This window comes from Buceros rhinoceros, unplaced genomic scaffold (genome assembly GCF_000710305.1).
Source record: "Buceros rhinoceros silvestris isolate BGI_N320 unplaced genomic scaffold, ASM71030v1 scaffold6390, whole genome shotgun sequence".
Lineage (NCBI taxonomy): Eukaryota > Metazoa > Chordata > Aves > Bucerotiformes > Bucerotidae > Buceros > Buceros rhinoceros.
In genome coordinates this window covers 27,622-52,921 of record NW_010390097.1, presented here as the reverse complement: position 1 = coordinate 52,921, position 25,300 = coordinate 27,622, and the positions used below count along the sequence as shown (strand labels likewise).

Sequence of the window (25,300 nt, the reverse complement as noted above, 5' to 3'; positions counted from 1 at the left end):
GATTTCTGGGCTGTGAGTGCACACTGCCAGCACATATCCAGTATCCCCAAGTCCTACTCCACAGGGCTGCTCTCAAGCCATTCATCTCTGTCTGTACTGATGCCGGGGATTGCCCTGACCCAGGCATAGGACCTTGCACTTGTTGAACTTCATGAAGTTCACGTGGATCCATTCCTCAAGCCTGTCAAGGTCCCTCTGGAGGACATCCTTTCTCTCAAGCATATCAACTTCAGCTTCATGTCTTCTGCAGACTTTCTGAGGGTGCATGCAAACCCACTGTCTGTGTCACTGATGAATAGCACTGGTCCCAGCGTGGATCCTTGAGAGACACGACTCATTACTGGTTTCCACTCAGACATTGAACCATGGACTGTGACTCTTTGGACATGGCCAAAGAATCAATGTCTTAGGCATCTAACAGTCCAAACAGAGTTTTTGAAAAGGTGTTTTTCACTTTGCTGCTGGAGTCTTTAGCACGTTGATTGAAAAAGAACTAGTTCAGTAAAATAGGTGGCAGCTGAGAATAGAGAGACCAGAAAGCGAAGCTCTTAAAGTGTTCTGCAGCCATCCTGACTTCCTCCATGTACTGTGTATGCCAGCCACAGCCCTGCTGCCTTCAGATTGACTGTTACTCTTCACAGCTGCCCCTCCACCCTCTCCATACCTGTGAGGGAAGTACAGAAACAACTGGGATTATACAAAGAAGGTGCACTCTGAATGCCACGTTTACCTTAGGACCATTAGGAGGGTGGGCGTGTGATGGTGAATGTTGACAGAAGACACAAATCCAAGTAAAGATGGTGTGCCAGTGTCCAGCTTGGGGAGTTTTTGCTTGGTTATATAGTCTTCCCACACTGGAGATGCTCGTGGACAAGTCTGACAAACCTGTGGTAGTGCTATTATGAATGCTGCCCTGTAGTGTTTAGTATAAGAGGTATCTTTTCACGTCCATCCCTGAAAGTGTTTAAAAGACATGTAGATGTGGTGCTAAGGGTTTAGGGGCCCTGGTAATGCAGGGTGAACAATTGGACTCGATGATCTTAAAGGTCTCTTCCAACCAAATGATTGTGTGATTAAGACTGCTTCTTCCCCTCTGTGGTCTCCTGCAGCTGACAGGGGCTGGAGTCTTTCAGTTCCCTGGGCAGCCACTGTATGTTACAGGTTTCCGTCATATACTAGAAATGTTTCTTAACCTTAATGCCTTGCATGGTAAAGCTGCTTTTGTCTAGATTCCTTGTCTTCAGGTTGAGATGAGCTTTATCAAATCTAAAGATGTGGTGCAATGTGGTAGAATAAGTATTTTTTGCAGATTATAATCTCTAAACAGTTTTGATTTTTTTCTATCTGGAGTTATTCAAATACTAATAAAATATCTACCTTGATTTACTCTTTCAAAATAAAGTGTGTTTAACTGCGTCCTGACACTACAGCTACCCTTAGGTTTTAGCATTCCTAAGAAAACCCCTTCATTACCAGCCACTCTCTCTCCTGTCAGAACTCTGATGGTCTGGTTTTTATTTGTGCAATGATGTAAGAGAGATGCTTGGCATTTTCCTCTTCTTATTGAAGGGTCTTAGTCCGTCCTATTCCCATTTCTTCTGGCAGAACTTCATCCCACAAGAATCATAGAATCATAGAATCATCCGGCCGGAAGAGAAGTCAGGCTGGCCAACGGCCTGGACTAGAGCAAGATCTGGCAAAGGTATATTTGGAAGCTGACCTGAGCTGTTGTTCTACTATATTAAAATGATCGTTCAATGCTTCTGCCACTAAACAAGTGAAGTTTTCTTCCAGCAGTTACAAAACACAGCACAAAGACTGCTAGAAATCTCTCCAGAAAGGGGAAAGCACTGGAGAGTGCATAAGATTACATCTTAACTGAGTGTCTGGGAGCGTGAAGCAGAATGCCTCTGGAGGAGGAGTGCAAGTTGTGTGCAGAGTTTTGTGAGCCCTTGGGAGGCTCGGTTTGTGGTTTAGTTGAAGCACTGAGCTAACACTGAGGTTGATTCTTACAGACTATGAACCCATTCACTTATTTCAGTGGCTGATCGTTCAATGCTTCTGCCACTAAACAAGTGAAGTTTTCTTCCAGCAGTTACAAAACACAGCACAAAGACTGCTAGAAATCTCTCCAGAAAGGGGAAAGCACTGGAGAGTGCATAAGATTACATCTTAACTGAGTGTCTGGGAGCGTGAAGCAGAATGCCTCTGGAGGAGGAGTGCAAGTTGTGTGCAGAGTTTTGTGAGCCCTTGGGAGGCTCGGTTTGTGGTTTAGTTGAAGCACTGAGCTAACACTGAGGTTGATTCTTACAGACTATGAACCCATTCACTTATTTCAGTGGCTGGCTTTTGGAACAGACTGATACCACTTTCTTAATTCTCCAGGTCTGAGTCCGTGTTTCAACCTCGTCATTCTCTGTTCCCTTATCACTCTCCAGTGCTACTGTAGTCCATGAACGAATTCATCAACCCCAGTGTAATTGGAGCACATTGCTAGGGAAGGCAGTCATCCCAGGGGACACTAGAACTTGCATGTGTATTTTCAGTGTTCTTGACTTTTTTTTTTATACTTTTGTCCCATGATTCACTAATAGCAGTTTCTTCAGCTGGCTGTCATAGAATTACTGAGGTCTTCGGCCTTCTTAGGGCTCTCAAGCAACACATTTCTTTTCCTGCAGGTTGGATATTGAGCTGTTCCCTCATATTGTTTTCTACAAAGGGGAAACCTTTTACTTAGGTCAGCCAGAGGAAGATCAGCCCCTTAATATGTATTTTGCTTGGTCAGCTGTTCCAGTGTTTCTGAATACTGAACATCTTCTTTTCATTTAAACAAACACTACTGAAAAAAAATCCAGTTATAGTAGTAGTTGTCAGCATGGAAAACAAAGCCATTAAATTCTGATGTACAGCTGGATCTGTTTAGTTCCTAAATAGCATAGATTGAACTGTTTCTTCCTTTTCTTGTAAGTTAGGGGCGCAGATAAATTCTGCCAGAGACTAATGCAGTTTAGACATTAAAACATTTCACTTTTTTAGTATATAAACAGTCTGCATGCTTTGAGTACATAAAATCAATACGTAAATCCTGTTGCACATTATTAAAGGTCAGGTTAATATTATATGGTAAATGCAGGTTATTGCTATATAAAGCAGTAATAGGATGGACCAGTGCAGTAGGGGGTGTGTTCATATTGCACTTAAAAACTTTTAAATTGCAAAGCTATTTTCCTGGCTGAGGCCAATTTTTGCCTGTTAAATATTTCCTTTGAGCTGTCCCTATGACTCTATTTCTCCCTTTTTGTTTCCTCTAGACATACACACCAAAACAAATCCCAGAGCCCTCGTACAGCAATTGTACTGCAGGGACAATTACTTGCTTACTGGGTAAGATCCCCAGCATAGCCAGAAAACACAATGTGATAAGCGGGTAACTGTCACCGAAGGGCATCGTGGGGAACTCATGCTGTCCTACTGGAAGGAAGGACTGAACTTTGAACTCTGGTTTCTGCAGCAGGAAAGTAGGACAGATGAGTAATGGAAAACATTTTAATAACTATGCATTATTAATATCACTAGCAGGCCATTAAATCGCCCATACAACATGCATTTAATGAAGGGGAATTTGTTGTTTGAACACTGTGTAATTGTCAAACTAACTCATTTGGCAGAGCAGCATGTTTTGTTTCTTGAGCTATGACAGTTTCGTGAGGTTGCCAGCAGCTGGAAAGGGCTGGTGTTTCACTGTAGAGGTTCAGAATGATCTTACAGCTGAAGCTCCAAAATCAGATTGCAGAGAGCTAATTACAGTCTTTTTTTTTTTTTTTGTGACATATCTCTATAGTTGCTTGATCCATCTACCTTTTCGTTTCCCACTCTGCAAAAGAGGCATTGTAACATTTTCTTCCCTCAACACTTTGCCTTTTTGGACTTTAAGTTTTTTAGAGGGTGATACATCATAGTCACCTGAGAGATAAGGGACCAGGAATTTATCTTAAGGAAATTTTTAGAGAAAAAAAACCTTTCCATTATGTTTTCTCCTCCTATATATCTTTGTGTTTCTCCCAGAGACTAAGCCAAATTATTGCACACCCAAATAATTGTTTTAATTGGAACTCTTTATCAGGTTTAATAGGTAGAGCATTGCTAAAGCCTAGTCGCAAACCCCTCCGCATCTGCAATTTAACTTTATTTTGAAATTCAGCTTTGAAGGAATCAATATGTAACAGATTTTTGCTGTCTAAGTCTACTCCTGTAAGGAAAATAAAGCCTTCTTTAGAGTAAGAATAAATATCCCAAAGTTTTAAGAAATTGGATGAAATAGGATTTATGGATAGGTTGTTACACATTTTCCTAGCAAGAAGACTCCTGAAGAAGTGAAATATATTCTGAGGAATCCCTGAGTACATAAAATACCTAATCTAAGTATCTCTGTGTGTCCTTTTGAGAAGTTTCAGCCTTTCAGAAATACAAGTTCCTAAAAAGTCAGCACTTTTTCAGAGGAAGGCAGTGAACTGAGGCTATCTTGGCAGAATCAAAATGTGAAGACGGGTGGGTATTTGAGCAAAGTCAGGTTCTTACTGTTGAATTAAAACCCTTTTTTTTTTCTCTTTTTTTTATTTTAATATGACATAATATGGCAGAAGAGCTAAGCAAGAAGTGGTCTTCACTCCTCTGATGTATCTTGTACATTATTTCATACTGCAGAAGCTTGCAACACCTGTTTTTAAAATGCAGTTGATAAGAGTTCTTACTACTAGAGTGAAGTGGGTAACATAGAGTCACTGAAGGCTTCTGAATGCAGGGTATGAACAACCACAATATGGGGGTATCCATGAATGTTTCTGTGCATTTGTGGTTGACAAAAAGATGTATTTCTTTATTTCTGCATTTCCAAAACTCTCAAATCTCATGGGAAGAAATAATTGAAACCTCTGTTTCGCTCTTTCAAGACCTCATTATTAACCACAAAGAATTGCGTTGTGCCATGGGGGTCATAGCAACAGGTTCTGGTGTTTGGCTAGGCCATGCAGCATTGGACAAGGCATGCCACCTGTTTTACCTTCCCTTACCCTGTGTGCAGGCCTGTGGTCATTCAGCTTTTAAGACAGCTTTTACCAACCATCCAGCCATTTCCTACCATTCTGCAGAGTAAAGGCAACCAGACGTATTTTGTGATTTTACACTTTTTGCAGTAACTTGCTTCCTATTGCCAGTGTGCAGGCAGTACAGCTGGGGAGCCCTGTTGTAGAATGACACTGCTGTGATACCATGATGGTGATGAGAAATTCAAACCCAGCACAAGGAACAGAATCCCTCTGAAAAACCAGCAGAGAAGCAAATTGGAGCCCATATGAATGTTGCTTATATCTGTGCTTACTCTGTCAAAAAAAAGCAGGGGCAACACCTAACATTTGTAAAAGAACAAAGGTACTAATTTTTTGGACTCTGCAAGTGCTAAGATAATGTGAGTAGAGTCATATAATTGTTAAGGCTGGAAAGGACCTTTAAGATTGTCAAGTCCAACCATTAACCCAGCACTGCCAAGTCACCACTGAATCATGTCCCTGAGCTGCACATCCCTACATCAATATGGCTTTTAAATACCTCCAGGGATGGTGACTTAACCACTTTTCTGGGCAGCTTGTTCAATGTTTCATAACTCTTTTGGTGAAGAATTTTTTTCCCAATATCCAATCTAAACCTCCCCAGGTGCAACTTGAATACATTTCTCCTTGCCTATCACTCATTACTGAGAAGAAGAGACAAACACCCACCTGGCTACAATATCCTTTCAGGTAGTTGTAGAGAGTGGTGAGGTCTCCCCTGAGCCTTCTTTTCTCCGGGTTAAACAACTCCAGTTCCCTCTACCACTCCTCACAGGGCTTGTGCTCTAGACCTTTCACCAGCTTTGTTGCCCTTCTTTGGACACACTCCAGCACCTCAATGTCTTTCTTGTCATGAGGGGCCCAAAACTGGACACGTATTCTAGGTGCAGCCTCATCAGTGCCGGGTACAGGGGGACAATCCCTTCCCTACTCCTGATGGCCACGCTATTGCTGATACAAGCCAGGATGCTGTTGGCCACCTTGGCACACTGGCATGGCCAGAGGGGTTTACTCTCGTCCCATTTGCTTAGAACAAAGCAAAATAAGGTATCGGATCTTTTTTCAGCTTCATGGAAGCCAAATCTGCATTTCTTGACTCCTAAATATCATCCATCTCATTCTCAAAGAGAATTCGAGATTGAGTGTCCTAGAGGGAGGACAAGTGGGGATATGCTTGTGTGCAGCCTTAGAGTGTTAATGCAGAAGTCACAACTTCTCAGTTCTGGTAGCTGTTTCTTTTTTTCCTCTTAAAGTTAATGAATATGCTTGATTTTGCTTAGACTTTGACATACGTGGCACCATATTGGCTTTTTTCAGTCAGCACTCACTGGAACTAGTATGATAATTTCTGGCTCTTCTTTTAGATTTGTTTCCCCAAGTGACCTTTGTGTATCCTTCAAGCACAGTTTTTCTATAATGTAAACAATGACCAGTCTGTGCTTCGGATTAAGCACTACCTGGTAGTCAGGACTCTGCCTTAAGCATAAGCAAGATATTTTGCCTTATTGGTGTTTTACAGGGACTCAGAATTAGTGATGGCAATTAAAATTTACATTGTAGCAAAGGGAGAACAGATTGTTTAACAGAAAAAAATCTGACTGACATGAAGAGAATTTATTCCTGGATGTTGCCATCCAATAATTTTGTCAGATACTCTAGGGAACTTATTTGCAATCAGGGAATCTCTCTCAGGTTTGTGTCAATGAGAAAGCCAGTTGTTCAAATCAGAGGTGCACAAGGTACAATTTGAGAGACATGTAGAAGTACTGTAAAATAAATATGACACCATTACCTCCCTTCAGAAAAAAAAAAAAATGCCTCCAGCTGCTTTTTGTGAGTGACCTGTGCTTGTTGATATGCACTAGGAGTCCATGAAAACACCAAATAAGTCAAGTTTTAAGGGAAATTAGGCACTGGAAAGCATCAGTTCAGATTGTATTCTGTCTAGGCATGGAGCATTTCATTCCTCTTGAGAGTAGGACAGCTGTAATGTCCAGCAGTTCTGTAAATGGGAAGTAAGACACTGAAAATCAGGCACATCGATAACTGCTGCACAAAAATGTGGGGAAGTTCTGTTTCTGACCATATTTTAATCTTGTTTTCTGTGTCCTTACAGTGATGCAGGAATTCCATGTAATAAAAAAGTTAAAGCAATGGTGGTGAATTTAATATTTTATGGACTTTTACTCAGAAAACTACACAAATCATGACCCATGCACTGTAAAAGCAATACTTCTGGCTTTAACTTCTGTCTAGCTGGAGCTTCACTTAGCTGTTAATACATGAGAACAGCATCACAGTGTATGTTTCATTTGCTGCTGAAGTCTGGGTATCAGCATAATAAAGATCAAAACTTTGATCATTGTGAAATCTTTTAACTTCGTGCTTCTTTAATAACCCCTGAAAGCAGTCACACACAGACAATGTTTAACGTGTTTTTTCATTTTACTAAAAGGCATTTTCACATCAAAACAGTGTCGTCAGTGTATATCTACCCTTCCATTTCACAGGGGAGAGATGGAGCTGTTTGATTTATTAATAAACCAAAGAGCTTTTGCCATAAATCAGAACCCAGCAACTTTGTTTCCTTAGGTAAATTACTACTCTAATCAGAATTTATCTCCTCCCAGATATTATCTGGTTAAAGACCATCATCACATATTTCAAGTTAACTGTAACAAAGCACAAACACAGAGACATTTAGATGTAATTATAAAGGACTTTTAGTTCCAAAACTGAGTCATAAATGAAAAGAATCCAACAGAGGAGGGAGAAAGACTGTGTTGCATGGTAGAGTTGGGGAGCTCAGGTAGGTTTAGTCCTCTTTGATCTTGGCAAGAACTTTCTTTTGTGAAGACGTTAGGTCTAGATTTTAAGTAGATTTTTTCTTCTTACTTGTGAAGTTGAGGTTTGCTGGGTTTGCTCGCAGCCTTTCTTAGCAGAAAGGGAATTCAGTCTGCAAACTTCTAATTGCTCCAGAAGTTCCTGTGTCTGTACAGCACTGAAGCCATGCTCTCTCTGCTGAGTTCAGCAGCCATAGAAATCCTGCATTTCGTTACAGTGTTATTAGGTGTCTCTGGGATTCCCTCAGGGGTATTCATCAAAGATCTTAAGATTTCTTTCTTTTCTTTTTTAAAGACCATGGAATGAAAATCTGTGCTAAATTAACTGTATTATTTATAGTATGTAATAATAAAAAGATAAAAAATGTTTCCCTTTCCAGTCTGTTCTTTTCCTTGCGATTTACAAATGCAATTTAAGCTACAGTGGTGACTGTTCTTTAACACAGTACTTGGGCAGTCTGACAGTATATTACTCAAATAACTTGAGCAGTGCTTGTAGATTATTTTTCCTGGTTTTCGGTTTGATTTTTTTTCTACCCAGGAGCATACCTGGGCAAGAAAGGAAAAGAAGATCATATTCTCGGGCAGCAGGGCAGGTGTTACATAGACAACACAGACTTTCACAGTACAACAAGCTTTGGTGTGACTTGTGAGAACTTCACCTTCTCCAATAAGCTCAAGTAAGCTAGCTGCAGTGTAGCACGTGCTGTTAGTATAGTATCTCTGTAATGTGAACCTTTGCTGAAGGCAAGGATACAAGCAGAGTGTATAGTTTAGGAGCTGTAGTAACATATTTCGGATGTCAAGGCCTGAAAGCTTTGTGATGTCTGTTCTATCCAGTGATTCTTTCCTTTTATCTGCAGGTGTTTGTCTGAAGTGAGCAGCTGAGGAATGAGGGTCAAAGCAGGCGAATGTATGGCTTTACAATATGTGCCCCATTCTACATCCTAATGGTGTCTTATGTACCTTTGTAGAACTAGGTGCTTCTGAGCATTCTCAGCATCAAACTTCAGTCACCTAGAGAAATTTAAGGCTGACCAGGAGAAATATCTAATGAGCTTAAACACCAACAGTGTATTTGGTGCTGAGAAGACAATCTAGATTTCTTGCTGAAGCTCAGGTACTTGATTGCCAACCTTGGTGTAGTTTAGGGAGTCTGATTCTCAGCAGAGCAATCTTCTTTGCTCAGAGCTGTCCTTTGATTTCACTCCTGTGGTTTTTTTCCCCCTTGTTTACAAGCTGAATTTTTCATATAAAAGTGATTCTTTCCTCCAGTGGGCTGTAGCTGTCTCTCAGTGACAGCCCATCCTCACAGTTCTCTTTATCATCACTTGTTTCTTGAAAATACAGAAAGGTTTTCAAAAGTGTCAGGTGTGGGTGGTTTTAACTGTCTCCTGTATACTCTGTCTTTCTTTTCCAGGTGAAACTGGAAGAAAAATGAAGGCAAGTGTTAATGGTCATGCTGACATGTGCTCTAGTTTCTTTTATCCCTTAGTTAAAATCTAATGTCTTTCACCTCTTCTGAGTAGAGTCAATATAAAAAAAAAAAAAAAAAAAAGTCACTTGTGTATTTCAGAGAGATTGTGTCTGTCCTTTGGTTACTGATTCTCAGTCAGCTATTCCCATAGTGTGTTCTATAAAGAAGTGATTGGGGTCTTGAGCTGCTCAGCAAAACCATTATAACACATAACATTTACAGTGTTATCACTGTTGAAAGCTTAATAATATGATAATTCACAATTGATTCTTTCATTTAAATGGTGTGCAAAGCAGTTTTCTGAAGGTAGTCCTCATTGATGAAGACAAACAGCCTTCTCAGCAGCACCAGGACCAGGTATCTCTGATTTCAATGCATAGGTTTTTTGGTCTGGCAAAGAAGGGAAAACCTTGATTTTTATTTAACAAACTCAAGTAATTATGCTGTGATAGGATGTTTTTCCTCAGACACAACAAGGTGCTAACTACAGGTAAACGTACATGTCAGCAGAATCACCAGTTTCAGACTAATGAGCTAGAGAATCAAGTAGGTTTTTAAGTGTTAATTAGGAAAAAGTTATTCTGCTATATGTGTGTAATTTACTGTAGCAGTAATTTATCTGTATTGGCGTAAAAAAATTAGGAAGTCTTGCTAATATTTCAGAAGCTCATATCAGCTTTTTCATAATTGGTAGTATATTGACTTCTATTGTCCTAGATTTTCAGAGGCTTCACTGAACACGAGGTATAGTGGTACTAGCATATTTCAAGCCTTGCCAGATAATTTTGATTTTTCCACTCCAGACCAGACCAAATTCATTTAACTTCTGGGCTCAGCATCTTTTATTTAATGCTTGGAAAAGGTTATGTTCTTCCACTTGCACAACAAAAAAGTCATCCTTGTAATGGACATTTTTGGAAGGTATCTAAGGAATTTTGGTTCCCAGCTCCCTTTGATTTTCAGTGTCAGTGGTCAGTGTCTTTCATTTGATTGCCTTCAAAAAAAAAGTGGACTTTAACATATTATGAAAGCTAGAGAGGAAGACGATTTTGGTTATAATTTGCAAGTCTTTTCCCTAAGTAATTAACACTTTTATTATTCCAGGACTCAGAATTTGATCCCCTGAAGTTCACCAGTATCATTGAATGCGAGAAGCCAAACAATGACTTATGTAGGTTTCGAGGTTACATGTGAGTATTTCATAATATCCTTCAGTATACACTCCTTATCTCCAATATGGAATAAAATAAATGCTGGTTTGTTTTGGACTGTGTTCATCATTGCATCTAAATAGGGCTGCATATTTAAGGCTCTTTTAGAGGATCTTCACTTCAGGGTGAGATAGGAGCCTCACATTTTCATTCCTTAGGATGGATTTAGTTGTTAACTTTGATCAGTATACTCTCCAGAACTGAATGCATGAAGCAGTGCAGTTACAGACCCTCTTCTCCCTTCTCTTCTCTCCATGGATCAAAAAAGTCTATCTGGAAGTGGGAGGAAATAGAAAACCAGTCCAAGAGAGTCAACAAACAAAATCTGTTGTACACTGCTTCTGTGAAGATGGGTCTCTTTGATGTTTCTTTTAATGTAAGTGTCATTAAGGAAAGTTAGAAGGCAAAACTGATATTTTCACCACTATGATGGTATTCGTTTCCTCTCATTCAGACAAAATAAAAGAATTGGCTCACATGATGTATGTGCTGGTACATTACCTATGGCCACTTAAACAAACAGACTTGCGTTGATGGAGTGTTCATCTGTGCCCAGTCAGTCCTGCTCAGAAGCAAGTGCTTTACCATGTGCAAAGTAATTTGCTTCTAGTGTAGCCAGGACTGTGGTTTGTAAGCATGCCAATAGTGTTGACTTAGGATATGCACTTTTGCGTGACTTATTTTTCCACAGTCTGTAACCACATGGAGAGTGAGAGCCCAGGATACTTAATTTTTGTCTGAATTTTAAAGAAGCGAGTTAAATAGACAGTAATTCTGTTTAGAATACAATGATTTATCACCAGTATTGATTAGAAGTGATAAGCAGTATTGAATTGCATAAATGGCACAAGGTAAATTGCTGGAGCTAGCAAGTTTTCTGTAGTGATGCTATTTACCACTTCAGTTACTACTTTCAGATTGTGGAGGATATGCTGTCAACTGGTGTAAGTCAGGACAGGTTTTTTGAAACTACATCAAGCTGTAGTGTGGAAAAATGTGTTCCTTTATTTAGCAGCACAAAGGCCTACAGTTCATTTAAAATTAAAAATTTAGTAATAGACATTGCTGTATGAGGGTGTGTAACTGTCTACATTAATAGAGAGCCTGCTTTACTGCAAAAATGACCTTTCCAGATATGGAAATGGAAAATTTGGCAGCTTTTCTAGCACCCTTTGTGTGTGTGAATCTTAGTCCCCAAAATATTGAGCAAAGGTTGAATATTGTAGAAGGTATGCATAAATTTGTCTTTCATTATATATTTACTTACATACTCCATGTGGAAACGTCTGTAGCATAGAAGTTGCAGAACCATTTGAATTATGTAGCTGAAAGCACGGTAGTACCTTCTGGAAGATTGTTGTTCAGTATTTATTCTGTTTAATCTTTGTATTTTAATGTTTTACAAATGATGTGAATATATTTTGACACAGCAAAAAGCCATCAGTTTTGAATCTGGCAGAAAGAATCAAGTGATTTCCTGTTCTCATCAGCTATGCTGCAAGAGATTTACAATTAAAGCACTATGGACCATTCAAAGTAAAGAGCAGGGACCAGCCCCTTAACAAATAACCTATCAGCCAGCCTCATTTATCATGGTAGAAGGCTTTTTTACGCCTCTTTTTAGATTTCCTTCATAAGTATCATGAAATCATGGGTCTGTTTCAAATCATACATTAGAAAGATGAATAGTAATAAGCACATCTGAATTGAAACATGTCATTGCCATGTCAAACTCCAGTCTTAACTCTTGTTCAAGACCTTACCAGTAGTCACTGGTAAGATTGAAAGAAAGGTGCAGCTAGCTCCCAGCTGATAACAGTTCAACTGAAAAGAAATGTTACTGAGCTATTTAAATACGGGTCTTTGAAATAATAGACTTTCAAGAGATCCATATGTAAAAGTCACGCTGAAACGTAACTGTCAAAGTTTACTGGAAGTTTTGACCACTTACTAGGTTTCCGGTTTTGATTAAGACTTTTTTTTTTTTCTGTCTGAAATATGAAGAGCTCCTTTGGTTCTAATATCTGCACTGACAAATCTTTCCGGGAATAGATATATTTGGGTGTGTGTTGTAAACATGTCAAAATTCTTTTCCCCACAGTTATTCTGAAATGCGATCACCGTAGGTAACCAATGTAGCACAGGCAGGCCCAGGTAAAAGGAAACATGATAATAAAAAGTCACAAAAGTATTGCCTTGAGACAGACCTGGTCCTATACTGTGTCTATACTGTACCTATACTGCAAAAGTGTAGCATGCACCGTGCTACATATTATTCATTTGGTTATATTGGCACAGTCTGCATTGATCACACTCTGGGTGTGCACACGGGCAGGCAGCTACCACTACTACTCAGGTACTTGCTGTAATACTGTTTTGCAGTTTCTGCAGCCTCAGATATCCCAAGCATACTTCCTCATTTTTATTTACCCTATAAGAAGTCTTCCTTATAAAAAGAATGGAATAAAATCTAACGTGACCCCTGCCTGTATGGGTCTAGCCAGGTTATGTACAGTATGCATGGCAAACATTCAAAACTCCCATGCCAGGTTCCAAAAATAACAAAATTGCCTTTAATATCTTGCTTCTAGCTTTTTGTGTGTATAAAGAAACAGCAAGAGAAAAGGAGAATTAGTAGTTGGCATTCTGGCTCTTCAGCTTTTCTTTGAAAGTAAAAATTTTATTATTAGACAAGAACAGAAAACTTTATCTGATCATACTGATATAAGTATAGCAAGATATTATAATAACAATAATATGGTTACATGTGTGTAAAGCTTGTCGTAAGATAACAAAACCAAATTAATACAAAATCATGTTACAATTCTTTAAAGAAAAAGATGTGTAAATCTATACAGTGATGTCTCTTTAATGTGCTATAGTGACAGTGCTTCTGCTCAGAAGAAAACCAACCTAGACCGAGTTTGGTCAGAATTGAGAGTCAGGAAGATTCTGCCTCATGATGTGCACTGATACTGTGTTTGTTTATTTTCTTTGGGAGTGTCAAGCCTTGGAAAGTAATGCCATTCTACCGTTTGCTTTGTAAGATGCTTGAGAAACCAGAGTGTGAAAGAAAATAATATCTTTTGAATACAGTTTTGGTATGTCACCTTGTTATTTAATGCTGGTAACGTGTAATAAGAAAAATAGAATAGAATGCTGAAGTGAGCTACCATAGGACTTATTTTTGCATCACTGTGTTAAACCAGGCAGCTTATTTCTACACAAACTCTTTCACAGTGCAGGAGCTAACTGCATCTGGTCTGCCTATTTCTCCTAACTCATGGTACATGTGTATTTTAGATGTTTAGATACTGCATATTTGCAGTGTCATCTGTGTGAGAAATTGCAGAGAAAAAGAGCATTGCACCTGCGCTTGCCAGTGCCTTTCCTTGTGGGTTAGCCTTCGCATTCCAGGCATCTGAGCAGCTTCAGCCAGCCGCTGTTTTAAATACTGACAGAGAAAAGTTTCCTTCTTGGCCTCCAAAGTTATACTGGCCTGAATCCAGAAAGGGGAAAAACAAACTGTTCAGCCTCTGTACAAGCTTAAAGTTTGTAACTGCAGGGCTAGAAATGGGATGTAAGCCATCTCTCAGCTCAGGCATAAAGAAGTAGTATCCTTGGTGTGTTTGTTATCAAAGTGAGCAGTTTTATCTAACTCTAGTTTTCATTAATTTTTTGATCCAGACCTTTATGTCTGTAATTTTTTCTTCCTTTTGTCATCAGTGCCAGATTGCTTTATTTCTATGTTCCTTTAGTGAGTCACTGGGAGTGAGTGCAGACAAGAAGTAAACAGTGAGTTGGATGTGGAAAAGTAAAAAGCAGTACCAAATGCACGTAAGGATGAGCTGTGGTGAGAAGATGCAGCCTGTGGGTGAGGGCAGTCGAGTGGGGTCTTGACTTCAGGTGTTGTACCATTGCTTTGGAGCAGTTGTATAAGCCAAGACAGTAAGAACAAATATGTAATTGTACAGAACAAATACACAAGGAATTGTATATAAAGGTTGCCATGTGCAACATAACTGTCACAATCCTCTGTTACTGTGAAGTTTAAAAAATTGACAAAGGCTATAAAATCATAAAGCAGAGCAATTACTTCTTAAGTAGGTTTATCTTTTAAAAGCCACATTTATTAACAGGAATAGTAAGTATTGCTTGGAGACTTTATTGGAAATTCATACTAACATCCTTACGATTTACAAGAAAGGCTAATGTGGAATTCAGCCTTAAAAATCAGGAACGGCAGAATCCTGATAGTAGTGTCATTTCTACAGTGTTGGAATCATTAAGAAATTATTTCCCATAGTTTAAGCTCAGCCAAATTTGGGTAATTTTCCAGCTGGCAATCAGTACTGACACCTATTGGCATACTGCAAGAGGGCTGATGAGCAGCCCTCAGTTTTGAAGCTCCTTTGGCAAAAGGTGAGGCAGTAGGCTGAGGAGGTTTGCTGAAGAGGACAGGAGCGCAAATGTCTCTTCTTGAGAGAGGCCAGCAGGGAGGATGGGCTGACCAGGGCAAGTTTTCTCCTGATAAAAAGAAAAAAACCCTTAGGTTTCTTATCAGAATTGCAAACTTGGTATTATCTACTTCTTCCCTTCTCCATTTGTTTCTGGTCTCTAGTCAGATGTTATCACTGCTGCAGCTGCCTCAGCTGTCCCACTGCTTTCTCTCCATTCCTACCATGAAAAGCAAAGCACACCTGAAACTCCAATGCTTTTAATTAATTTATGGTTTTGAGCAGGGTTGGGTATGATATATTATACTGCAGTAAAAAGAACTGTGTCTGTTTTTCTGTATAAATATACGTATGTATGAATATATATGTATATAGAAGCATTGTCTGTAACCTACATAGCATAACTGGCATAACGGCATAATCTACAGGTGGTCCTACCAGACTGGGGAAGAGTACAAAGGATTCACTAATGTGAACTTTTTCATCCTTAGCTATCAGGATATTTTATTTAGTACTTGAGGCCTCAGATCCTAGAAGCATGTGCTAAAGTTAAAATTTTTGGTCCTCATTTATAAAAAGAAAATATTATAACAATCAGAGAGACATATGAAGATACAACTAAGGTGTTATATCTTGCTTAGAAAATAGGAAGCGAATAAAAAGAACTCCACCTTTTAGTAAAGGGTGCAATTCTAAGCCAGTTTGCAGATTTCAGGGAACATAGGATTTTAAATGCTCAAATCCAGGTAGCCGTAAAATTTGACATTGCAGAAGCACAGTGTTAATTTCAGTTTAGCACATGTGCTTTTCCGGGATTTCTCTTGAACTCTCAGCTTTTACTAGCTTTTTATTGCAGTCTGGTTTTTAGATTTTGAAAGTGTAATGGTTTTGATGCTCTGAAAGTGAAGGCAGAACATTTAAACTTTTCAGGCTTTGCTTTAATCTCCTCCAAGGCATTGGCAAACTGAAGTTGATTAAATTATATTTTTGTTCACTTAGAAAAGGCTTGAAATGATTATTTGGCTTGACTTTTTTGCCTAATAAAACATTCTAATGCTTTTTTTATTATTATTTGTTGTTATTTTTTGCATTTCCCTGGTGACTGATAATTCTCAAAGGACTGTTTTCTAGATTTCTCTGTCAGCTGAAACTTGAGTCAGTCCATACACAGCAGACAATAACTTGTGGTGGAAATGTTACTTTGTTCCATTTTTCTCGTGTGTTTTGCTGCTAGTCAACAAGAGTCATCAGGGCACAGGCCATTTCATCTTAGAGAGTCGGTGAGACACTTCTCATAGGAATTTCTCTTGTTCTCACTGATAAACACATGGAATTTTTTTCCTTTCTTTTTCACCGAAATGATGCGTATTATCCGTGGCACATCTTCCTTAGTATCGCTGCTTCTGAAACACAGTCCTTTCTCAATTTCACCATATTTCTTTCTAGGATTTCTTTGATAAAAAACAAGTGAATAATGAATTAACCACATGCACAACACAGCTGCTCTGGACTAGGTGGACTACATTAGGTGCACTGGATTAACGGTGACTGCCCAGTCAGTTTGCACACGCACAGAAAGTCCAATGCATTTTCAAAGCATTAGATAGGCTGCACGTATGCTCTAGATTTGACCTGCGTATCTCTAGTGAGTATTGGTCCAGTACATTTTTATATCCAACAACAACTGGTACTGCTCCAGCTGGTCTGCTGCACATCTAGGATTCTTGGGTAGGTATTCTCAGTTTTCAAAGTCTGTTAACAGAAAATCTTCCCAGGAGGAAGATCTAAAGAAGTATTTCACCATCGGATTGACAAAATTTCTTAAACTTTGAAGATGTTTCCTGGGCTTGTTATATTACAGAGTGGTATGATTTAACAAGCTTAATGTTTTGACAAGCTGTGCTTTGTTCTGTTTTTAAATTTTCTGCAGTGTACATAAAAGTGGAAAAAGGGATGGACTGTTCAAAGAAAATCTTTTGTTACGTGGATGTACCGTTAGAAATACAGAAGAGGTTGCAGGAATAGTAATCTATGCAGGTAAAAGCTGGTTTTCTGTCTGATGAGGCATAGCGCCTTTTTATATTTTCCTTTAATAATAAAGATCTGTATGACATCATTTGATGAAATTGCTTCTGCAGGGCATGAGACCAAAGCTCTGTTAAATAATAATGGACCCCGTTACAAGCGCAGTAAGCTTGAAAGACAGATGAATGCCGATGTCCTTTGGTGTGTCCTCATACTTCTAATCATGTGTCTGTTTTCTGCCATTGGTAAGTGCTCTATAAAAGTAGAAACTTGCGTGTTAGACTGTTTCGCGATTCATGTACCTAACTTTACCAGAAACATATGTATCTACCAAAACATGAAATTGATAAAGCTGCCTCCATACTGTCCAATTTTTGTTGGGTTTTCTTCTTTTAAATAAAGATGTCTTGATACATAAGATCACCTAAATAGCTTCTTAGTATCAAATATGTTATTAGTACCAGAGTTTTGAAGGCTGAGATTCTGCTGCGCTTGATAGCATCCAAAAATGTCAAGTCCAAAAGAAAAGAAGCCACTCTATAAGCAGTCCCCTCAAAATTACAGGTGGTAGAGTGCAAAACACCATTGATCAGTCACCAAAGTAATATATGAGCAGGGAATAAACATAATTAGCACAGTGCTGTTCCCCAGTACTATTTATTAAATCAAGGGCACAGTGCACAACATTGAGACGCTGTCCCTAAGGCTGCAGCTTTAACATAGAAGAAATAAATAAAAGTCTATTTCTGCATAAATCCAGTAGAAGACTCTCTAGACTTCATAAAGGAAATGCTGGGGTTCAAGTTAATACTCTTCAGGCTATTTTTCTATTAATTTGTGAGAAAGAATTGAGTTTTATGTTTGGCACCCAAAAATATTATTTATGGATGGCATATGAATTTCAAATCATTAATGTTTGTCTGTTCTGTAATGTTTGTGTGTGAGTCATATGGCGTAAACACCAGAATGTTTCCTGACAACCGTGGTGTAGCTTAATAACAATCTTACGCCGTTTAAATACATCTCTGTGCGCCTTTTTCCAGGCATTGTTAAATGCTGTTTTAAGATGCGTATTTCCAGCTGTAAATCAGCCAGCATATTTGTTTCCACTGAGTCCATGACACTCTTGTAGTGTCTCAGTGTTGGGGAGCCCACTCCTCTGGGCTGAAGTGCCCTGGTAGGCTTAATTGCAGAAATTCACTGGCTACAGCTGTCCCCTCTGCCAGTGTGTCCAAGGTGGTGCCCCCACAGCAGTGGCAGCACCATGTACGCTGCATTGGCTTCAGTTCATATGAAACTCCTGAGGCGCGTGAATGTGAACGAGAGGAGGTGGCAGGTAGACAGTGGGTAGCACATGCACCTTCCCTTCTGTCACTTCTGTGACAAGGCTGGAAGCTACTAGCAGAGGGGCCAGAGCAAAGTGCTGGAGGTGGTAATAACCGAAAAGAGCTGGGAAGAAATTTGCTTGAGCCCTTGGAAACCAGAGGTGCCTGATGCTTCAACATGTGCAAAGCTGTGTTCTGTAAATCAGGCAATTTTTGTACCTTCTGTCAAGAGAGTTATGACACAACTAATTCTTTTGAAAATCTGAGTTTGGATATTTATAAAACAAGTCTTGATGTAGGTCATTCTCAGTGTGGGGCTTCCAATTTTTGCTCTCAAGAATAAAAATATAGACATCAATAAAGACAGCAGTATAGTGATATTCTCGTATTGGTAGTACAGGGACAAAATAATTTCCTTACCTGGCTTAATTATTGCTTCTGTTTTTTGAGAGTTCAGTGCTGGGTTTATGTATCAAGATGTAAACGATCTTGTCAGGTGTGGCTTACAAAAGATTACTTTTAAAGAAGACCTTTGTCCTTCTTTATTGATTTCTAACAAATAGTGAAGATAGTTTGAATACCGCTTATCATGAGGGAATTCTTCCTTGTTTTTCACCTTGTAAACATCAGGCATACCATTTTAGGTCTTCTAGGGCTGCAAAACCTAGTGTTGAATTTAAAAAGGCAACTTTCTGTCTCTTCTACAAGAATGTCATTTTCCCAAAATAATAAAAATAACCTTATCTTTATTTAGTTACCAGCACAATCAATTAAACCAAAACCAATACTATGTTAAGCAAGGCTTAGAATTTCTTCTGTTCTTAGTTACTCAGCTTCCATGCTCTTGACTCTGCTGGTACTGTTACTTCATTAGTTCTGTAGATGTGGTGGGTAAGGTTCACACAGTAAGATTAAAGTCTCTTCTGACTTTATCCAGCTGAAAGCAGTTTAGTGATGGCCGGCTAGTGATGTACCTAGTGTAGTCAATGGAGTTCTTTCATTATAACACATCAAATGGAACATTTTTTGAAGAAGTTTAGTTTTCTCTGCTGATTACAGGAAGAGCCTAAACTACTGATTTAGACTAGCCAGCTCACTTTATTTAGATAAAAGTTATATGAAACGAATCTTGCATGCAGTCCTTAAGGCCCATCAAATCCCTTTCTCAACCCCAAATCCCAAGGCAGAAAAAACCATGGGTTTGGGACCTTTTCCAAAAGTTATGCAGAATAGTTGAAAACAAATACCACTTCCTTATGTAACTCAACTCTAAAAACAAATTCATACCATAAGCATTTTCCTTTGGAGTTAATTTGCATATTTTTTCTATTTCAACTCTTCTGCAGGTCATGGCCTATGGGTATGGCAATATGGTGAGAAGAATAAACCAATTTTTGATGTTCCAGGGCCTGATGGCAAATATTTATCTCCTGTTTTAGCTTCAGTGTATTTATTTCTAACAGTGATCATAGTTTTCCAGGTAATCAAGTTGTACATGCTGTCACCTCGGTTCATAGTTTGCTATAACAAAGCTATGAATGTGCAGTATGTGTAGTACCCTTTCTACCACTAAGGCATGTAAGAAGCCACACACTCTGCCATTCATAACTCTCCAGCCTTGGGGCAGATTTCTGGGTGGTAGTCAACCCCTGGGACAGTCAATTCCAAGGGTACTGGGAGCCCTCCAAGTAAAAGCAAACTGTGGCCTGCCCTGTCACTCCGGAAATACGAATGGGTCTCCCTCTTTATAATTTGATAACATTAGGGTACACTGTGCAGTAGTGTCTACTAGAACCTTATCCGTACGGGTCGGCCTTGGGTCTTCCCTAGGTGAGCACGTTGTCACCTGGCTGCTCCGACGCTGGGATAATGGGGCCAGTAGCTTGGAATTGGAGGGTAGGGAAGCCAAGCAACTGGGATCCCTTCCTAGGGAATGAGGTCCGAAGCACAATACTATACCAGCTACTATGAAGAAAATTAACTTTATTCCAGTTGAAACTACCATATTTGCCTAAAAAAAATTTTCTTCTGTTCAAGTTCTGATAATCACCCTTCTAGAAATAATAATGCATTTCACATCTGCAATTCACCATAGGTGTTCCCTATCTAACACAGTAAATAAACTCTTTTCAAACATGGTAATAAGTTTACAGTAAATGCTTAAAGTACTTAACATCTTTATGTTCTAGTCTAGTCTAATACCAATTTAACTAGATTTTACTAGTTCATTGTATTTTTCCTTCTGTTTTCTTCCAATTCTCTTTCTTTTTGTGTATTCTAGGTTATGATTCCAATTTCTTTGTATGTATCCATTGAAATTGTTAAAATCTGCCAAGTGTATTTTATTCATCAAGATAAAGATTTATATGATGAAGAAACAGATTCTCAGCTGCAGTGCCGAGCTTTAAATATCACAGAAGACCTAGGTCAGGTGCAGTTTATCTTTTCAGACAAGACTGGGACACTTACTGAAAACAAGATGGTTTTCCGAAGATGCACTGTTTCTGGAATAGAGTATTCCCATGATGATAACGGTGAGCTTCTGTCTAACAGCTGTGCTTTGGGCAATCTGAAGTAGATATAGAAATTACTGTAATCTTAAATCAGAAATAAAACCAAAAGGAATTGCATGTATCCACTCAGCAAACTCTGCAATAGCTGTTTTCACATTGGTATAATTTGATGGCTGAGTGCAGCTAGCAATGACAATCTTATCAAAGTGTACTGTAACATTTACAGCATGTTGTCAAGACAGTTAAAGCTTCTGGCTTTAGCTCCTGATACAGTAAAGCACTTGAGCACATGGCTAATTTAAACAAATTGAATAGTGCTGTTGGTATCACAATCATCTGGTGTGTTTGAAGTATACTATGTAAAATACCAGTTTTTAAGCATACAGTCAGATTAGTGTCTGATTGAATGTATGGAATGAGATTATCCTTTTGTCTTGAGAAATAGATGTAAAAAAACTTCTGGTTTTCATAGTATCAAGAAACATAATCTGATCTAATATAGCATATTTTATGTTACCTTTGTCAGATTCTTTTCAGTGCTCCTGTGTGACAAGTGTCTGTGCTAAGGTATCTTCACTTCTGTATGAACACTGCAGTTGAGAGCATGTCCTCAAGTATCAGGTTCCTGAAACACTAAAAAGTCACTCTTTGTGACAAGGGAATGTGAGGGTTGTCATCCTTTTCTCATCTCATCACCCTTCTAAAATTATGATGTGATTTCCTGTTTTGTGATTTCTTTGTAATTTGTGTTATTTTCCACTAAGATTTTGTTATCATTTGTGATATAACAGATCTTAACTCTTCAAATCACTCTGTCTGTATGTAGGAAAATATTGATAGCTACAGTATTGAACTCCTGTTTGCAAAAAATAAGTTTCTTAATCAACATAACATATAGAAATGACTGCTCAGCAAGTTTTCGGAAAGACCATTACAGAAGTTCAGTTTACAAATAAGATACAGAATAAGAGAAATAATGAAAATAGACTGGAAAATCTAAAACATGCTTTGGAGAGTTCACAAGATTTTGATTTGGAAAAAGGTATTTTGAAGTCTTGGATTATGCAGGGATTGTTCTTTTTTCCTCTTACTTTAAAGTAGTACTTACATTTAAGGCACTCTTTTTCAAAAACTAGATGTTTGGGTAGTGTTATTATCCCAGTGTTACAGAATGAAGAACTTAAGCAGGGAGAAGCTGTGACTTTCTACCTCTGTACTGTAGGTAAGACAGAGAGAAGAATTAGACTTAAGAATATGTTTCCGGACTCCTAATTCAGCTTGTGCCGCACTGATTATTCATTCTTCCTCACCATTGATTGTTTTCTTGTTTATGCTGATTTCAGAGTGTACTCTGTTCCTTGGAGGATGGGTGATGGTACTGCCAACTTAAACAGCCTGGAAAGGGTATTTTTTTGAGCTTAGTATCATCAGCTAATACGTAGGCCAAACTGAGGCTCCTGAATTTGAGTACTGAGTTTCAGGTCTTTTGTCTTGAAATGTAATGTATTTAACAGAAATCTAAGTTTGGGCATGCATTGCTCTTATGATTTCAGATTACAATATAAATATTAATGAAAGCAGAGTGAATTTCACTACAAACAGAAGTGTCAGATAAGTACATAAAATAAACTGATTCTTTTCTTGGTCACTCTTTTCACATATGGCCATGTTTGGGCTTTCTTGCAAATCCCGTCAGTATAAAGTTTCTGACAAATACATTTTTTAAATTGACACAGAATTTTTACACAGTATTTCGTACACAGGATTTTATTCTTTTTTTTTTCTCCTCTACAGAAAATAGGTCTTTCTCTGTCATTCTGTATAAAATTTTGATAATTTTTATTGATTTTATTTCCTGTAATCAGAATTAATAACACAATAAAAACTATTCTTCATTCAAGTCTTTAGTTAGCTCTTTTCTAACCATCTCTTATATCTTGCGCTGCTGAAACCTTCTTGTTTAGATATGGTAAAACACCTATCACAGCTCTTTCTGGTTTAAGGGAGTGCATCAGCAACATTTCATTGCTGTGTGCTTACTTGCAAATGATTTGTCAGCTGCTTTTCAGTGTCTTATACCAGAGTATCTGAATTCCCCTCTGAGGTTTTGGGGCATATGTTATAACTCATGCCGAACACTTAATGAATTTGAAAATCCTAAAATCTTTCCCTTGTCAAGTGATCTGAGGCTGTGCTACATGCAGGAAAACCAAGTAAAATACATCTGCCTTTTCTCACCTATTTCAAAGATGATCTGTGTCTTCACTTATCTATCATCTGAGTAATTTTTCTGGCCTAGTGGTTTGTTACTTGGAATCAAACTCTGAGTAGCACTTTAGGTGAAGAAATTAGTTTTAAATTGTTGTACAAGAGTCAATATTCAAAAGCTGAAGATAACAGGTAATTTTCTACTATAAAAGCAGGTAGGTCAGGAAGGAAACACCCTTGTTCTGAGCTCTGTGGCCTAAGTTTGTTATTCTACCGTGTCTGAGTAGCAGTGCCTCTTATTCCAGTTGCTTGACCCTTCTCATGATAAGATCCTGTTTCCAGTTATGGATAGTTTTACAAAACTTTTAACTATTTGGTTCAAGTTTTCCATGCCAGATGTTTGCCTCAGGCATGAATTCCTTGGGAGAAATTTCAGTCAAAACACCTCCATTTAGTCACATCCAAGAACAAGGCTAAGATGTAGAACACTTTTTCCCATGCTAAGGAGTTCTGGCAAGTCTTCCTCTGAAGTCGTCTAGAGGCCCTATATTCTGGGGCTCAGCCATGCACACACAAAGGGGGAAGGTTATGCCTACAGTGACAGATGGAGGTCTGAAGTTTCCTCACACTAAAACTTTAATTTTCTGTTGAAGCATTTTTTCTGCATAACCTAGGACTGCTACATATCTGTTAATTACTCAATCAACAGATTGTGTATAGCCTTCACAGATTTTCTGTATGCTGCATTATAAGCTTTTCTCCCTAAACTTTGTTCACAGTTTTGAGCAGTTATACCATTATTCTCTACTCTGCAGGGTCTGTTATACTGCATTTGTCATCATCATCTCTGAGTTCCTTCCACTAGTACATTAAGCAATGCATGTGACTTCCTTTTTGCGTAGCTTGGTCTTTCCCCTTCTTCTTCTCCCAATGTATGCAGTGCACAATTTGTTTGGGTTTGGGAGCTACTTAAAAGGCATATACTATGCTGTGTTAGATTTGGCATATTTGAGGTGGCATATCTTTTTCTTGAGCAGTGGGAGTGTCTTTATTTTCTTTGAAAATTTGTTCCACAAAGCCCTGTAAATGCCCCATGGAAATGTGAGCTTTATGATTATGAGTGAGACTCCTGTTTTACATCAGACGTGGGCATGTTAATCATGGTTTTCATCACAGAGGCTTATGTGGACCTTACACATGGCTGAAACAATTAAATGCTTGGGAAATAAAAACTGAAACCCTGAACAAGACTTAGTACTTTTTTTAGGTAGTATGGGGAACAAGGGGCGGTTTTCATTAATTCGATGGTGAAAACATTTTCCTACAGAATTCTCTGATTAGAGCGTTAGGTTTCTTCTGAGGCTGATGGTGCTATGCCCAGGAGTATTGCATGGGTTTAGTCTAGAGAAGAGGGGACAAAAATATGAATAATGGAGGCCAATAAATTGCACCATTGTGGGAAAGAATCTCTTTGCCAACTGAAGGTAATACAAAGTATTACTCATGGGTACAGCTGTGCAAGAGTTTAGCACCAGAGAGGAATTCAGGAACTACTGTGAAGGCTGTGAGGGAAGGTGTGATTGTATTCAGCAACAGTTCCACGATGCAAGCGCTAGCAAATATTCATCGTTGTTGAGGTTGCATTGTTGGGGTCATATTGTGGTAATAGATTATGCGCTGATCGGGATCAAACTATGGGAATTAATTCCAGCCCTGTGGAGACTATGTTGATAGGGATGGAATTCTTGTTACCTAATTCCAGGTATTTGTACAGAAGATAGTCATCTGGAGAAAAGTAAGCATTGGTGGGATGTAATTCATCAGACCTGTTTTAGACATCGACATTTGTTGTCTAATACATGCCTATTTCTCTGTGATTTAGAAGTCTAAATACAGTGAAGAGAATTCCCACCTCACATCCGTGTGACCTGCATTCTTTAATCCATTCTGTGGTCTCCTTCAAAGACTCTTCTTGATTTGTAGTGTTAATTCAGGAGCATGGTTGTGTCACGGACCACTCCAAGTGGAAGAATGATTTTCCCATTAATAAATGTCCTGGGCAGTTATGGAATACCCATTGGGAATATACTCTGGTTAAATCCCGGAATTATTGTTCCAATCAGTACTTCCTCCTAG

At 38.7% G+C, this 25,300-nt stretch overlaps 1 protein-coding gene across 1 annotated transcript in view; it reads left to right on the top strand.

The window, feature by feature from the left end:
* Positions 1–25,300, top strand: part of ATP10A (ATPase, class V, type 10A) — a gene marked incomplete at its 5' end in the record, with an annotated part of 103,192 nt that overhangs the window by 52,505 nt on the left and 25,387 nt on the right. The window contains 5 exons of the mRNA XM_010136469.1: positions 10,530–10,615; positions 17,024–17,130; positions 17,232–17,363; positions 19,790–19,923; positions 20,725–20,977. Of these exons, the coding sequence (XP_010134771.1) occupies positions 10,530–10,615; positions 17,024–17,130; positions 17,232–17,363; positions 19,790–19,923; positions 20,725–20,977 (712 nt within the window). The remainder of the gene's footprint in view (positions 1–10,529; positions 10,616–17,023; positions 17,131–17,231; positions 17,364–19,789; positions 19,924–20,724; positions 20,978–25,300) is intronic.